General features: G+C 40.6%; 1 protein-coding gene across 2 annotated transcripts in view; it reads left to right on the top strand.

The window, feature by feature from the left end:
- Nucleotides 1-17,853, top strand: part of rftn1b (raftlin, lipid raft linker 1b) — a 145,007-nt gene that overhangs the window by 82,027 nt on the left and 45,127 nt on the right. For both annotated transcript variants that reach the window (XM_026185312.1, XM_026185313.1), the window contains exons 6-7: nucleotides 2,788-2,896; nucleotides 10,332-10,794. In XM_026185312.1, coding sequence (XP_026041097.1) covers nucleotides 2,788-2,896; nucleotides 10,332-10,794 — 572 coding nt within the window. The remainder of the gene's footprint in view (nucleotides 1-2,787; nucleotides 2,897-10,331; nucleotides 10,795-17,853) is intronic.

Below are 17,853 nucleotides of genomic sequence, written 5' to 3' on the forward strand. Positions count from 1 at the left end.
ACTCTACTAGCTGACAGCATCTCTGTCTCCATTTCTCTGTTTTGTTTCCTGAAGAAGTGCCTGAAGCCCAGCCGAGCTGGTTGGTTCAGATTTATGTCGCAACCAACAGGGGATACATGTACCTTTTCTGGCAGTGCCACCAGGCTTTTGCCGTTGTGCCTTTGATTGTTATGACGCTGCAAAAAAAAGAAGAAGAAGAAGCTCCCAGCTCGTCGTAATGAATGTTTCACAGAGTGTGTGAAATTTTTGCTTAACAAGTCAGCCGGCCCAGTTTCTGCTCTGCTGTATGCTGCGGCAGCAGTATACACTGAGCGATGGGTGTCAGTGACAGTAAAGTGTGTGCGTTCCCTGCTTGTTTTTTTTTTTAATCGATCAAGTGAAGTGACTCAGTAATCCCTCATACTCTGAGGTCTAATATGCAAATAGGCCTGGATTTAAAGTGAAAATGCAATACAATATTTTACTTTACATGCTCGATGTTTTTGACAAGGAAGAAAAAAATAGCTTGAAAATGAGAGTGAAATGAAAAAATATATATATAAATGAGCTCTTGGTTTCCCTGTGACTATAAAAGTGTCTTTTATGCCAAAAAAATCTGACAGTTTGGGCTTTAAAGGGGTGCTATTATGTTCATTTTCAGCTCTGTATTTTATTCTGGGGCTCTACTGGTGAAACCTTTCATGATTCACAGCTCAAAAATAAGTGCGATTTTCATTTTTTACTGGCCATTTATGCAGACTCTCAGTACATTTTCTGGCTGAAACAGCCTCAGCTTCTGTGTCATGATCCTGGGTCTGCTGACCCAGCGTTTTGTGTTTAGTTTATGTAGCCTTCAGGTTTCCTAAGTTTATCATTATCATGCCTAGGTGTTACTAGTTATTTTCCCCTCGTGTTTCCACTATGTTAAGTCTCCCCTGCTTTCATGTATTTTATGTCTGTGGCGTATGTTGTCAGTCCAGGTTGTCATGTTTATATCTCACTGTTTCCTGTCTTATTGTGAAGAGGTCTGGTGTGTCTGTGTTCATCGTGTTCAGTTTTACTCTCCCATTGTCACGTCGTTATGTTCATGTGTGTCAGCTGGTTCCCCATGTGTTGCCACTTCCCTCATTATCCTCCTGTGTCCATTTAGTCTGTGTGCTCTCAGCCATTCTTTGTCAGGTCGTCTGCTCATCCATGTCTCATCTCCAGGTACCCATGTCAGTTCACTATGGTTAAGGTTTTTCATGTTTTGTTATTAGTTCACCCAGTTTAGGTTATTGTTTAGTTTTCACCGATGCCCTATTATTTTGTACCCTCGTTGCTAACCTCAATAAACGGCTTGTTTTGTTAATCCACACCACATTTTGGTCTGCGTTTGAGTCCTCCTCTGCAACACATACGGTCTGCCTCAGCCAGACCGTGACATTCTGTCCCTTTAAGCCTATGTGCACTTAAAGTTCGCTTCTGCTATCTCAGACGAAGTTAGCAGTTCCCTACTCAATCCTGAAATTCCCACCAACTTGTTTTGGAAATTTCAGAAAAATAAGGACATTCGCGATAATGTCAGCTTGGAAAAAAACAGTTTGACAAAGCTCTATAGATGTCATTTGTTCAGAGACTGCAGTTGCCATTTAATTTGTAATTTTCATGTAAGTATGACCCCGAGACAAACTGGCGACTGGGATAGGCTCCAGCCGGCCAAACATTAAAGAAGTATTTTGTAAATGGGTTTATTTTCTTTTTTTGCTTAGGGTTAAATAAAACTATCTATGCCACTCATCTGTGAGCTGAAGGGCCAGGTGATGGCTAGTTCACCAGGGGAAAGTGCAGGGAGCATAAAATAATCCACCAACAAGCATATCTTAATACAAATTCACATTTATTAAATTACCTGAAGAAAACAACTATTTGTGGTCTGTTTGCATTGAAAATATATTCTGACGTATTTCTTAGCACATCTCACCAAAAACTACTCCTTTTGATACATCCAGTGGAGCCGTGGCAGGAAAATCACTGCGATAAAGCATAAGGATCACACAGCGACACACAAAGAGGATGAGACACGTACGCTCACTCAGAGCCTGAACTGAGAAGTTGCAAGGGCAGCCCCTAATACACACAGCAGCTTGCATGCATGCATCTTTTACCCTCCTGCACATCAGGTGTCCGTGTAAAGCCAGAGCTCATGCAGAGCACAGACGTACAGCCCTTGCACGCAAACACGTACTGTATGTGCACACTGACTCAGCTGCACCCTGAGCAAAACTGTGTGTGGGGCTTCTTCGCCTTGTCAACAGGATGAGAAGCTGGGAGATAGAAGCTGGGGCATTAGTCTCTTTGGGGCTGGCTCTGGGATTTCCTGCAGAGGACAAAGTAGGAAAATACAATATCATATAAATAGATTCTCTGCGCTCAAAATACTGATATGGCTTCAAAGGGGAGGGCTGCAGGGGGGAGGGGGGGCAGATGAGATTTGCATTGAAATTTCTGCCTACTGTGTGTGTTTTCTTTCATCCATGTAGATCTTTGCCTCACTTAAGTGTTATTGTATTTTTCTTTTACCTCCCACTGGGCAACAATAGCATTAACAAAGCTTCTTGATGCAGCATAATTTGTTGATAGAGGGTTCTTTGTATTTGATTCCTGGGTCTGTCAATAGCACCCTGTTTGTGACTGTAATTTTATCATTTTAAGCTGGCTGTGAAGGTGGGTTTCCATCGGTGGCTTTATGTATTCTGAGCATTTGCTCAACAGGCCGGTTCACTGGAAGGCTGAAATTCATTGTCACCCCAACTGTGTTGCATGCAGGGTGGAAAGGAGCCAGCCAGTCAGCCCACCATGCAAACTACAGCTGGAAGAGTGCCTGTCTGCTGAGCAGGTGCCCACCCCAGAGCTCATCCAGGGCTACGTCAAGAAGGTAGGTCTGTTTTACAAATGCCAAGCTGAATGTCTTGTTAGGTTGTGCCCAGCTGGAAAGAGGATAGCAAGAGATAGGGAGGGATGATTGCAGAGAAATTGCGGTGGCTTTTACTCCAAGCAGATGAATGTAGTTGGTGGTTTCTCTAGACGTCATTATTTCTGCCACCAAACCTTAAATTGCTTTATTCAGCATGTCACCTTGTCTGAAGAGCCAGAGAACACAACACTTAAATGCCTACAGCTCTGCCAGCAAGCAATCATGTTGTAATCTTTTAATAACACCTTGTCACCGAATGTTTGGAGCAAAGTTGCCAATGAAGAGGAGTGACAAAGTTTGACATAATTGCAACCTTACACCTTGATAAAACGCGGACAGTAGCAAGATGGAAATATTCCACAAATTAATAGCAACATTACAACTTTCATTCTGTTTCATTCTTTCATTCAGTCATATCTGCAGTGTTGAATTGTTATTGGTAAAATACAGTAGAGCCAAATGGATATTGGATACCGATGTTTGGTGATTTAAATGTGAGATAAATGGGCTGATATTTTGTTTTTGATAAGGGGAGTTTCACACAAACAGATTTCCCTGATGTTTGCTATGTGTTGCTCTTTTTTAGCAGCCAGTAGGTGCTCTTTCTATACTCTCAACATCATGTCCACATTCTGCAATCCTGTCTGTTTTTCTTTCGCGAAAAAAATCACATTTCTGCTCTGATGTTCAACAATTTTTGCCATGAGTATGATGGCAAATTATCTACAAAGAAAACTAGTTGTTCTGCAAATGGTGACTAAATAGTACAAGATCCACAGTCTTTGCAAAATATTATAGTTTAGGATTATTAACTAAAAGCTGTGACACATAGAGAGGGCACCAGACCTACAGTAAGTAATTCCGTCTAGTATGAGCATTAGTCAGATTAAAGAATGGTAAAAAAAATCTACCTAAACCCAAGATAATTATTTTATAAAAGAGGGATCTGATCAAAGGTTACCCGAGCATCTCCAGCCTCGACCCACATAATTAGATCCAATCCAAAATGAGATTAGCTGACCCAAATACTGACAGACCACCAACAATTAGCAAATAATGAGCAGCAATAGAGTCATTTTACCTGCACCTCCATCTCACCTCAGAAGAACAGATTCTTCTCCTGCTTGCTAATTTTGTTTTACATTGTTTGGTATAAAATACAGAGTAGCTGGACCGATTCAGTGTTAAACAGCTGATGTATTAAAATAGTAACAGCGTAATCGGCAGCTGTCTTAATTAGTTGGATAATTGCACCACATAACCATAATTGTAAGATTTGTTTGTTTGTTTTTTAGGTTGCTTTTTAAATTAATGTCAAAGTTTAAAATCATTGTTACATTGTTGTTAGAGTTGTATTAAGCTCACTTCCTATATAAAACAATTTTTCACCACTTCAAGCAAAAACACACTATTAAGACCAACAAGGCGATGAAGGAGAAGACACATGCAGTAAATGTAAGCAAATAATTGAACAGAGCACCACTGGTGCACTTGCTAGCTGCACTTTGTTCATTTTTGTTCAAAATGAATGGTGAATGGACTTTATTGATGGGGTTACAGGGTGGAAAAGCAGGGAGTTTAAGCAGCTGGTTTAAAAGCTTAACCCAACATACAATGTCCCTGGTGGAGAATATTTTTCAGCTTTATTATGTGACAATAGTGTGCAGCTTCTGATTAGTTACAAGGTTCTCTTAGTCTAGTTTCTGTTAAACTAAAATGTTCATGAGTTATTTTATACTTAAAATGACTTCAAATACATTTGTGCTTATGTTTGACTTACGCTGTGTCACTGTTGCACTCTAAAGCTGCTGCTGCCACCTTGTTTCAATAGTTTCACACTTCAAACTTGAAAGAGCGTCATTTCCACTGAGTTCAGTGGAAAATAAGGATGGAAAATACTCTTTATTTACTTACACTTAGAAAAGCTGCTGTCAGTAAGCATCAATGAAATGAAATTGTTATCAGAAATATCATTGAAATATTCTGGTAGAATTTTATGTGACACCTGGCGTAAGCACCTGCTGTCTCATAAATTATTTTCTTACAGTAATAAAGGAGCAAACCCAAATTATTAGAACCAGAGTTGTACATAAAAAGTTCTTTTTATTCATTTATTTATTTAGTGAACGTGATGGTTTTTTTTAATGAGAACTTGGTATCAAACTGTGGTCTCATTCTTTGAATCTTAGTCAAAATCCATTCTATTTACAGTTGTCTTTTGCTCTCCACTTATTCTCTGATTGGTTCTGTAGCTGCTAGCTTGTCCACGAGCTAGTTGCAAACAAGCTAGCACTTCAGTGGGTTTTGGTGTTTATGATTTGTGGTATTGATAATCCTCTGCTGGTCCTCATGTTGAGATATGAAGCAGAATAAATGTATTCTGTATTTTAAAGTTATCGTATAACTTTAAAATACAGAATATTGCCCCCGTGTCTCAGTGAAGCTGCACATATCTATCTGTGATAAAAGCCGTGTTTCCCTCATGGTTCACGTCTAATGTTAATTAGCAAACCAAGCAGCTTGCATAGATGTATTTCCCATAGAGAAGATGAAAGCACCAAACAGGAGCCAGAGATTCGAAATCACTGATTTAATAATGAATTGGCTGTGTATCATATGTCACTGTTGTGAATACATTGCTGCTGAAAGCCTGCTTGAAATGGCACTTCAGATGATATATACGACACACCCTCCTCTTTTGCAGGCTGGAAATGCTGCGTCATCATGATTCAACTCTCCTGCCTAATCTATATATTACCAGCCCCGATGCCGGCCTTTTGAGCCCCGCTTCTGAACCTTTCTCTGCATTTTGCCCTTCGATTAGTCATGCAACTGCAGTCCTGTAGGACCTCATTACTGTTGGTTATCATTTTAATCTACTGAGCGGCTACACGCCTGCTGAAGTAGGAGCAGGAGGCCATGCTACAAATCTATTAAAAGGAGAGTGGACATGGATGAGTGGTAGAGAAAGGAGCAAAGAGGGCAGTTTTCTTAAGATACTCTCTTGGATTCTATTGCTGCCTCCATTTTCCTTTCTTCAACTTTCATATTCAGTCCTTTTTCTTCCGTTCTGTCTCAGTCTCTGTCATTATCCCTTTAGCCTCTGTCATTTCTACCCTCACTCTGTCTGCGCTCTCTATCTCTCTCTCCGGGGTTTTCATCTTGACCTTCAGACACCTCCTCCTGGTGCCACTTTAATAACTTACGGGGGAAATAGAAAATGTGGTGTCAAGTCAAAATTGAAATGGGATTTTCACTACAGGCTGTTGATATTCTGGTGGCAGTATCAGGGAAGCTACTTCCTGAATATTTTTTCATCAAGTTTGTGCTCAGCATCATTTCTGCTAATGAAGAGAAATGATGTGATTTCGACCTCAAATCCTCATTTTCTTGACCTGAGGTGGCTCCATCTGGGCCAGAGTGACTTGTGTGTTCATTTAAAATGAGAAGTTCAGAGGAATGCTGATTTTTAATTTTATTCTCCATTTACTCTTTTATCCCCAGCAGTATATGCAGGACACGACTCCTGAATTAGCAATTGTTCTCATTTTCAGAAATAACATTAACCCTTCTTTGATGTGGCCAAACAAGCAGTCTTGTAGTTGCAGTAACTCTCAAACCACTTCTTCTTTTTATCTAAAAAAAATCAAACTACTCTCATTAGTAGACAGTGATATTCCAATAAGTTCAGTTTTCTTATGAAATGCCTTGAAACTGAGTAAAACAAAGACATTTACACACAGGCATTAAGGTGCAGTTTTTAGGTTTAAGCTGTCAAACTGCTTTCTCTGTGTTTAAGTAAATGTAAAGTCTAATTACAAAGTAACTATTCATAATTATGCTCAATAACTGTTAGACGTTAAAGCTCATTTGTTTTCTAAACAAAGAAAAACTAACACTTGAAGACTGGACAGTTTTTGACAGAAACACATTTTCACCATTATTAACATATAAACATACAGTAACGGTCAAAAGTTGGGAGACATTTTAAGGGGTTTTCATCACATTTTGCATTGTAGATCATTGCTGAAGATACAAATAGGTTTGTGGAAGCTGCAGAAAGGTGTCAAAATAGATTCCATTAATGACTTTGAACACTTTCGGCTCACCTGGAGTTTTTTCAAAAGTTTTAAAAGAGTTTCCAAACTTTTTCCACTCTTTAGTTCATCTCATGCCAGAACAGTTGAAGCTGCGCTGAAGTTGGGTAACTGTCGAGGTCAGAACATCTGATGAAGCAGCCCATCACTGTCCTTCTCAGTTAAACATCTCTTACAGAGCCTTAAGGTGCATTTAGGTCTTCCTCAGTAGTGGCTCCTTTGAAGCAGCTGAGCCTTAAAGGCCCGATTCACACAGACTCCTCCCAGCAGCTGGTGCTGATGATGAGTTCCTCCTGCGTGAACTTATGAAGCATTGACTCTAATTTGAGACATTGTTAATTGGCAATTTGTGATGCTGGTAAGAATTAGAATTAGAATTAGAATTCAACTTTATTGTCATTGCACATGCACAGGTACAGGGCAACGAAATGCAGTTTGCATCCATCCAGAAGTGCTTTAGTGATATAGATATATTACAATATATATTAGCAATAATATAGATATGTGAGTATATTACAGACGCTGGACTGACCTTCATGTCATAAACTAATGATGCACTGTTGTTTCTCTACTCATCCAAGTTCTTTCCATTATTGCTGGATTGCTGCTGTAGTTAACATAACTGTAACCTGTGATCTTCTGACTTTGCATCTGTTTACATTGTCAGGTTTTTTTTTTATTGTGTCAGAATGTGCAGCACAGGACACTGAAGGCATTCAAACAAAAATGAAGCATTTATTCAAACTGTAAACAGAATGATAAACTAACAAAATACCCCAAACCCACAAGAGATCATAGAGCACACAGAGAAACATGAAAGCACAGCAATATAGGGGCAAGTCGATACACAGAGGACTTAATAGACAAGAGACAGGTGAGCGAAATAAGACTCAGGTGCAGACAATCAAAACAATCAGGAGGAAATAAAATGTAAGACAAACAAAAGCGATGACACAAGGAAACACAAAAACTGAAACTAATGATGAGAACAATCACAATAGAGCAAGGAACCAAGGACTCGCGGTACACTTGGAACAATAGTGAAACCAAACAGGAGCCAAAAGCTAAAAAAAAAAAAAAATCCCCGAGATCAAATCAGTATTTATGATATGTTGTCTTACTGTAGGGTCTTTACCTCACAATATAAATTAGCCCTGAGGTGACTGCTGTTGTGATTTGGTGCTAACCCCAGCAACACTGTATACACCTTAAAAGTGGTGGTATGGCTTTGTACAGATTAACATTTGTGTTCAAAGCACTTGTGTTGTTAGAAAAAGACAAAGATTGTATATGCATATGAGGAGCAGAAATGAAGAGCAGCTGGACTGCAACACAAAGGAGGGAAAAAGACAAATAATTGATATAAGGATGCAATGCAAGCAAATGTTTGCAGTTTTGATTTTCTAGTGAATGGAAACTACTCTTTTTTCACTCTTTTTGACATTATTTGTGCATGCATTGCTTTGGCTCTGCTGTTGTTGTGTGAACGCACTGTTTGTGACTCTCATTTTGTCATTTATCTTTGTGGTTATCTGCAGTCTTAACAAAAGTCCCGATGCTGGTGGTCTATTGTCAAGATGTCTCTTGAGAAAGAAATCTAATCTGAATGGTTCTACATTGTCAAGCAAGGGGTTTAATGAAATGATGATGATAACAATAATAATGGCACCAAAAATAAATTCAATCATTACAGCCTGCTGTTTGAATCTACTGTTCTATCAACTGCACCAACATTATACAGTCAGAGCCATTCATTTCTCTCTTTGACTGCCTGCATTACCATTAAATGAGATACACCAGTTGCTCCCTTTTATCTCAGCAATTCCATTTCAACATATTGGTATGGGGAATATGATGTGGAAGCACACAGAGAGCATTCAGCTGATATTAAACAATATGGCTGGAAACAATGTGACTGTTTTCCAATTTAATTTCATAGTGAATAACCTGCAATTTGATTTTTATTTTCTTCCCTCAATGTTACTCGAGATAGAGATGGGTGCCGCCTTGGCTTGGAGAGGGGGTTGGTTGGTGGACCAGGGCAGAAATGGAGAATGGCATCATTAACATTCCCTGACAGTTAACGTTTCAATCTCGCTCTGTAGCAGAACCCCAATATTGACGTAAAAGGCCAGACAACAACAAGAGAGAGAAAACAATAGAGCGCTGAATCTGGGATGTGGCCCAGGTTTGAGTACAGGGTTGTGGCTGTTCCAATCTAATCAAAACTGTGATTGGAGACGCTGCCGGAAAGGAATAAAGAGAAGTGAAGGGAAAACTAAAATTTAACAGATGCAAACAACTCCATGAAGCCGTGGAAAGAAAAAAACTATCAATTCAAGTTATCTGATTTCAAACCAACTCCTGAAGTTTAGTTTCAGCTCTCTTGGGAAAGATTTGTTTGGGGGTCTCCTTGTTCTTAATCTGGATCCTGATCACTGGATACTGTTCAAGACATTTCAAGGGCTAAAACAACTATTTTTGCCACTAATTAGTCTGCAGATAACTTAATTGATCAGCTGACTCATGTTGTAGCTTCCAAAATGTCAATAAAATTACAAGTGGACATCTTCATCTTGCATGTTAAACATTAGAATAATTAGCCTGCTGACTTAGCCTCTGGCAGCAATGGTCATTTTTCAAGGTTTCATTTCGAGTCATGACTAAAAATAAAAGTCTGATAAAATTCGATCTTCCTCAGAAGAGTTGTCTTCAGCTGATGATTATAAGATCTCATTTTGGCAGCTACTCTGCATCACCAATAGTAGATAAACAGTTTCTGTGATGAGATGTAACCAAAAATTATGTCCTGTGATCACAAATACAGAGATAACTTCAGATTTGGTACCACCAGGGTTCCAGAACCTCAAAAAGATAATGATTTATTATGTAAAGTAAAGTAAGTATAAAGTGTGCGTGTTAGTCCCCATAGGGAAATAGTTCCTCTGCATTTAACCCATTCACCCAGTGAAGCAGTGGGCAGCCACCAGTGCAGCGCCCGGGGAGCAGTGTGTAGGGACGGTACCTTGCTCAGGGGTACCTCAGGGTAGCCGTTCAGTGGAGTCGAACCCCCGACCTTCCGATCATGGGGCCACCACTCTACCTACTGAGCTATCCCTGCCTAATGATTACATGTTGTTGCCTTAATAATACTGATATAAATCAGCATCTGATTTATTTTCTGTCAAATCACTGATTGTTTTTACTTGAATTTAACCAAAAAATAAGGCACTGTAAATCATTTGTTGTCATCATTCTGGCTTTTAATATTTTTTCTTCATTGTCCTTGCTCCCAACAGCAGATACAGGATGCCGCTGACCAAGGGGTGATGTTTGTAGGATTTGTCCAGGAACCATACGGAGCCCCGTGTACCAGGATCAGAGAACCCGACACCCCCTCTCTGTCTCTGCACTCCAGCCCCTGCTCTGTGCTTGACTCCCTGGGAAGCTGTAGCCCCTCAAACCCCTCAAGCCCCACCAATCATGCAGAACCTCAAGCTGGAGCTGACGTGGTGGAGAAGGAAGGGAATGACGAAGCCTCTGGCAAGGCTGGAGAAGAAAAACCAAGTGGGAAGAAGAATCAAAGTGAGAACACTGGGAATGAATCAGGGCCAGGGGTGGAGGAGGTCTCACCTGCAGCATCTCCTGTGTCAGAACAAAGTGAGGCACTGACAGAGGAGGATTCAGCATCTCATAATAATAACAAAGACAGCAGCACGGACACAAAGGAGAGGCCAAGATACCGGCTGCGGAGAGGTGACGGTAAGTGTTCTCCATGGTTACCGTCATGCGCTGAAGCTAAGAGGGAAAAGATGTGTTAAGGAAAAATCATGTAAATGAGGACTTCAGAGCTGTGAAAAATAAATGAATCTGGGGAAAGAGTGCAGAAATGTGATGATAAGACCTGAAACCTTTTTTTTATTTTTCCACAGAGATGCAAAGATGTCTGTTTTTTTCAAGTAGTGAATTGGTTCTGACAAACTGGCGATATATACAGTGGGGCAAAAAAGTATTTAGTCAGCCATCGATTGTGCAAGTTCCCCCACTTAAAATGATGACAGAGGTCAGTAATTTGCACCAGAGGTACACTTGCACTGTGAAAGACAGAATGTGAAAAAAAAAATCCATGAATTCACATGGTAGGATTTGTAAAGAATTTATTTGTAAATCAGGGTGGGAAATAAATATTTGGTCACGTCAAATATGGAAAATCTCTGGCTCTCACAGACCTGTAACGTCTTCTGTAAGACGCTTTTCTGTCCCCCACTCGTTACCTGTATGAATGGCACCTGTTTGAACTCATCATCTGTATAAAAGACACCTGTCCACAGCCTCAAACAGTCAGACTCCAAACTCCGCCATGGCCAAGACCAAAGAGCTTTCGAAGGACACCAGGAAAATATTGTAGACCTGCACCAGACTGGGAAGAGTGAATCTACAATAGGCAAGCAGCTTGGTGTGAAAAAATCAACTGTGGGAGCAATCATCAGAAAATGGAAGACATACAAGACCACTGATAGTCTCCCACGATCTGGGGCTCCACGCAAGATCTCATCCCGTGGGGTCAAAATGATCATGAGAACGGTGAGCAAAGATCCCAGAACCACACGGGGGGACCTGGTGAATGACCTGGGACCAAAGTAACAAAGTTCACCATCAGTAACACACTACAACAGCAGGGAATCAAATCCCGCAGTGCCAGACATGTTCCGCTGCTGAAGCCAGTGCATGTCCAGGCCCGTCTGAAGTTTGCCAGAGAGCACATGGATGATACAGCAGAGGATTGGGAGAATGTCATGTGGTCAGATGACACCAAAGTAGAACTTTTTTGGTATAAACTCAACTCGTCGTGTTTGGAGGACGAAGAATACTGAGTTGCATCCCAAGAACACCATACCTACTGTGAAGCATGGGGGTGGAAACATCATGCTATGGGGCTGTTTTTCTGCCAAGGGGACAGGACGACTGATCCGTGTTAAGGACAGAATGAATGGGGCCATGTATCGTGAGATTTTGAGCCAAAACCTCCTTCCATCAGTGAGAACTTTGAAGATGAAACGCGGCTGGGTCTTCCAACATGACAATGATCCAAAACACACTGCCCGGGCAACAAAGGTGTGGCTCCGTAAGAAGCATTTGAAAGTCCTGGAGTGGCCTAGCCAGTCTCCAGACCTCAACCCCATAGAAAATCTGTGGCGGGAGTTTAAAGTCCGTGTTGCTCGGCGACAGCCCCAAAACATCACTGCTCTCGAGAAGATCTGCATGGAGGAATGGGCCAAAATACCAGCTACTGTGTGTGCAAACCTGGTAAAGACCTATAGTAAACGTTTGACCTCTGTTATTGCTAACAAAGGTTATGTTACAAAGTATTGAGTTGTATTTTTGTTATTGACCAAATACTTATTTGCCACCCTGATTTACGAATAAATTCTTTACAAATCCTACCATGTGAATTCATGGATTTTTTTTTTCACATTCTGTCTTTCACAGTTGACGTGTACCTCTGGTGCAAATTACTGACCTCTGTCATCATTTTAGGTGGGGGAACTTGCACAATCGATGGCTGACTAAATACTTTTTTGCCCCACTGTATCACTACATGATGAGAACACTTTGGGAAAGCAGGGACACATGAGTACCACTTTATGGAAGTAGCATCACTGCACTCAATCATCAAGGAGAACACAAAAGACCTATTGATTAGAACCAGTTCTAAAGGTTCTCCTCCATCAGGAGGTCAACATGTTATCTTCAAGCCCGACAGCACTGACACAACTCAGATTAACAGACTACAGAGGCGACTGGCTCACAAAAATGTTACCGGCAAATCAGTAGCCCTATTTTAAACAAAATATATCTGTAATAACAACTTTATATCCAAAAATTACACATAAAGTTTCAAGAGTTTTCTTGAGTAATGAGGATACAACTATCTTTTCTAAAAAGAGGTGATAGGCATTTTTAAAAATGTAATACTCACAAAGTCCTGGCATATAAAACAAAAAGCTTCAGCACAGCTGCACATCATTTTAGTCAGTTGAATAAATAAACAGTTTTGTTGTGTGAATAGACCCCTTTAACTAAATAGGACTAATTGGTCCACTGGGGGAACAATAATTAAAGGTCAAAATTTCAAAACTTCACAAAGCTTTCACACTTGACAAGACTCTTAAGTCCAAATGACACGAGACCCACCGCACAGCTATCCCTACAAATTACACAGAAAAGCCTAATGAGGGAATGATAATTAAGATAATTAAAGGTCAAAACTTCAAACTGTGAAACGCCGTAGCTGCTACTATGTTGATATAACCCGGGCTACTTCACTATGACTCATTTCATATTGCAAATGCTGGATGAATGATATTGAAGCGTTTATCACTTCCCAGTAATTGGCTAAAAACACATACTTTGCGGGTTCGTGTTTATTCCTGTTCACATCTAATTTCTGGCCCTATATACTTGGGAATTTACTAGAGTAGCTGTGCATGATTAACGTTTCAAAATAATCTACATTATTGTTGTCCTCAATTCAAATTCTCTAGTTTTTTGTTTTAAGCATTTAGCTAGACAAGTGATTAAAAAACATTCTTATTGACAATTGAAGACACTCAAAATGTAAAGTCACTTGAGTAAATGGCTCATCCTCTCTCTGAAACAAGCCATTTAAGTTCCCTTACCCCTCTCTTTAAGCCAGCCTTCCTCTGGACAGCTGCTGCTTTCAAACACATTTGAGACTCAATTGCATCTTTGATCTTGTTTAATATGAGCATCCACCACTGTAACAGTATGTAAATGACAGAAAACACATGAAAGCATACTAGGTCTCCTTTAATCAAACTATAATTGATAACCAGCTCTGCCACATTAGTTACGGGCTAAATCCTGCTGTCACTGGGACCGACTAAACCGAAGCTTCTTTTGTCACACAGTTTCTAGTCTTAGGCTATTATCTGTCTACATGTCTGTATGGCTTCATGTTTTGATTTTATCTACCTTTTGGCTGTTTAACTGAAGAATAGCATTGTGTCGTACATCCCTCCTGAAACACTTGGCAACTGCGGAGGTGTCATTTCTTGTGATTGCCTCAATGTTACACAACAGTGTGCTGCCTTGGGATGCAATCCTCTCTATCTGTTACACAAAAAGGAGTCATCTTGTTTACGAATTCACACTCATGCTTAACCGATGAAGTGGAGTTCTGAAGTTCTGGGAGGTGCACATTTCATGACTCGACTGATGTCTTTCCAGAAAGTGAGCAAAGCACAGCTACACCTATGAGCTCCCCCTTTCCTGTATGTTGAAATCAGCACAGACATTTATAGTTTCGGCTTTATTTGAGCATTTCAGATTAACAGATGGAGACACCCACCGCTATCACCCCCTACAGTCTCTCATCCCTCCACAGAACCTATTTGTGATATGTGTCGGCGCAATGTGCAAACTGTGCATTAGACACACGTCCCAGTGGGAGTGTTAATGCATTTACTGCATTTCAGTATGCACAGTATGCAGCATGTTTAGGTTCAAAGCACCTAATAAGAGGTGTTGAATAATAAATGCACTCATTGATATTGAAGATTTTGCTTTTGTCTGCATGTATTTTTATCTATATGTGTTTGCGGTAACACACACTTGGCATCGCAGCAAACCACAGCCCACTGGTCCATCTGGGCCTCCATGTAGTGCATTTTGCAGTGAGATAATCCCCCACTGCCTCGTCCTCTACCTCCCTCAGCTTCACAGCTCTCTCTCTATCCCCACCTCCATCGCCCTGAATCTCTGCGGCAACGCCAGCAGCGCCGGCGTAGCAGCCAGCCGGGGTGTTAGGGGAGCCTGCCAAGCTCCCTTGTCGCTCTTTACTAATGCCCAGTCTGCTGAGGAGGCCCAAGAGTCTCTGCTTGTGCTGGCTTGTCCATGCTAATCCTCAGATCTCGGGGTGAACGCTGTGCAAGTGTTGGCAGTGAAGATGGCAAACGTCTGTGGATTATGATTGAAAGAGGAACACCCTCCCTCAGACCAAAGCTCTGGATAGAAACTGAGCCTGTAAGTTTGAAGACTGAAATGGTTTAGTGGAAGAGCAAATGGAAAGCGTATCATGATGGCAACAGCTGAATGACAACTGTGGCTTCTGAAAGTAACTTTTGAATTCAACAGTTATTTTTTTAAGTTATCTTTTCCTGCACTAATTAATCCTGGTCAATAAAGTACGATATGGTTATGTATGTGCATTTGAAAGCACTTAACGCAATCTGCAAGTAGATGCAGGTCTGCTGGGGTCTGAGTGATATAAATTTAGATGTTATAGAGGGTGAACAAAAAGCTCAGTGCTAACATCTGTGTACTCTCCAGTTTCCCTCATCTATAAAAGCAAAACTCCCAGGGCAACAAATGTGCATTAGTCCTTCAAGCAGACATCAAACTGATTAGTATTTAGTATTTAGTATTTATTTATTTATTGTCATTGTCAAGAACAATGAAATTGCGTTTGGGGCTTCCATACAACCCAAAAAAAAGAAGAAAATAATAATTACCCCTTAAAACCCAAGTGTACATATTTAACCCAGTGTGACTCCAATGCAATAAGACAATCCTTAGCAATAATGTTCGTAGAAATTCAGACAAAGATTAGAAATTGTAGCTGTCCATATTCACATCAACACTGGAGTATAATTGCAGCCTTATTTACATTGATGGGTAAAGAAGGTTTTGTTTTGTTTACATACTTTAAAATTCAATGGTGACAAAAGGTGAATGTTAAGTATTTATTGTTCTTCAGTATTTAAGGAAAATGACTTTTTACAACCTTAGCTCAAAGTCAATCTTGATGTCCTTCCCCCACTGACTTTTCTGGTTGTAAAAAAGACAATACCTATAAATGCTGTAAAACTGACAGTGATTGTGTTTTAGATAAAATAGGAGAGCAACACATGGATTTTAACCGAAATTTACCCTGATCGGTGGAATCTGCTGTCAGCTGTTTAAATGCCTGAGATATCTTAAGTTAAATAAAACTACAAATGTGTACATGAAATTCTAATTCTGACACATACAAGTCTGAAATCTTCATAATGCGTACAGAAGGAGTCTTTCAGCTGCTCGGTTTTCATCACTGAGATCAGCATTATCTCTGCTCTGATGGGATCAGTGTCCAGCTTTTCAGATTTAATGATGACATGCGGAGTTGGACAGCTGCGCTGCTAAGATCACGCCAGTGCCGCTGCCACCGACCTCGTTATTTGAACAGTAGAGCTGCCATGAGATGAGCCTTTGAAGCAGCATGCTTTCAAACTCCCAACCACATTCATGCGCTTGTTTTCTTCTTAGCTGGCCCCGTCAGCTGCAACAAAAACAGTCGAGTTAGCTGCACAAACTTTATTCTGAAAGGCCTAGTTGTTGCCTGTTGATGTAATGCGTTCATGTGATTAGGTTCAAAGGACTTAGTCATGCTCTCTGTATCTGTGTGTTTCAGAGATCGTTTATTAGGGGATTAATTACATTTTTACTGCCCAGCAGCAGAAAAAAGTGACACAGGATGTATCTGAAACATTAAGAAAAATTATGGACTAGGTGCATTTATTTGCCCATAAGGTGACTTTTCTGGCTTGAAAGTCTTGTTCTCGGCCTGAATCCAAAAAGCAAATGATAGTCCTGCTATTGTTTTTTATTGTGTGTCATTTACAGGCCACTGAGCACAAGTGCTCGGTCCTGCTGGCTTCAGGAGGAACTTGGCAGGAGATGTGTTTTAGAGATTGATGTTGGTTAGTTTCTTGAAAGATTGCTTAACCTTGTGTTCTTCCTTCAGAAAGTAACTGCTCCCATGCAGTTTACACAAGGAGGATTACAGAGTGTGTGTGTGTGTGTGTGTGCGTGTAGTGTATTATTTTCCTTGTCGTGTAACTGGTATGTCAATGTAACTACCACAAAAGCAAGTAAATGATTATAGAATAGAATAGAATAGAATAGAATAGAATAGAATAATCCTTTAATTGTCCCACAAGGGGAAATTTGGGTGTAACAGCAGCAAGAAAGACACATATACAAACAAACAGTACAAAAGACACAGAACAGAAACATACACAATTTTACATATTTACATCAAGGACAATGGTTACCAAAAACAGAGTACTGTACCGTTATTAAATTAAATAAAATTAAATACAGATAAGAGGAAAGCCCTGCTTATAGTGTGAATCGGTTGATAAAATAGTGCCAAGTTACAGCGCTGATGTAAACATCTATGTTTGTTGGGAGCAGTTTTGATTGTACAGTCTGACAGCTGCAGGAAGGAAGGACCTGCGGAAACGCTCCTTCATGCATCGAGGATGCAGCAGTCTGCCACTGAAGGAGATCTGCAGTTCAGCAACATTTACATGCATGGGGTGGGAGACTCTGTCCACCAGAGATGTTATTTTGGCCAGAGTCCTTCTGTCTCCCACCACCATGCACTGGGTCCAGGGTGCATCCCAGAACAGAGCTGGCCTTCCTGATGAGTTTATCCAACCTCTTCCTCTCAGCTGCCGATAAACTGCTGCTCCAACAAACAACACTGTAAAAAATGACAGATGCCACCACAGAGTCATAGAAGGTCTTTAAAAGCGCTCCCTGGACTCCAAATGACCTCTGCCGCCTCAGCAGGTAGAGTCTGCTCTGACCCTTCCTGTAAAGAGCATCAGTGTTGAGTCCACTATCTCAATGTCCACTCCCTGGATGTTCACCACGCTGACATTGAGAACAGTGTGGGTATGCGTCTCTGGAAATCCACCACCAACTCCTTGGTTTTCCAGTCAGAAATTATACGTTTCTGACTGGCATTTAAAA

Source organism: Astatotilapia calliptera, chromosome 11 (genome assembly GCF_900246225.1).
Source record: "Astatotilapia calliptera chromosome 11, fAstCal1.2, whole genome shotgun sequence".
NCBI classification, from domain to species: domain Eukaryota; kingdom Metazoa; phylum Chordata; class Actinopteri; order Cichliformes; family Cichlidae; genus Astatotilapia; species Astatotilapia calliptera.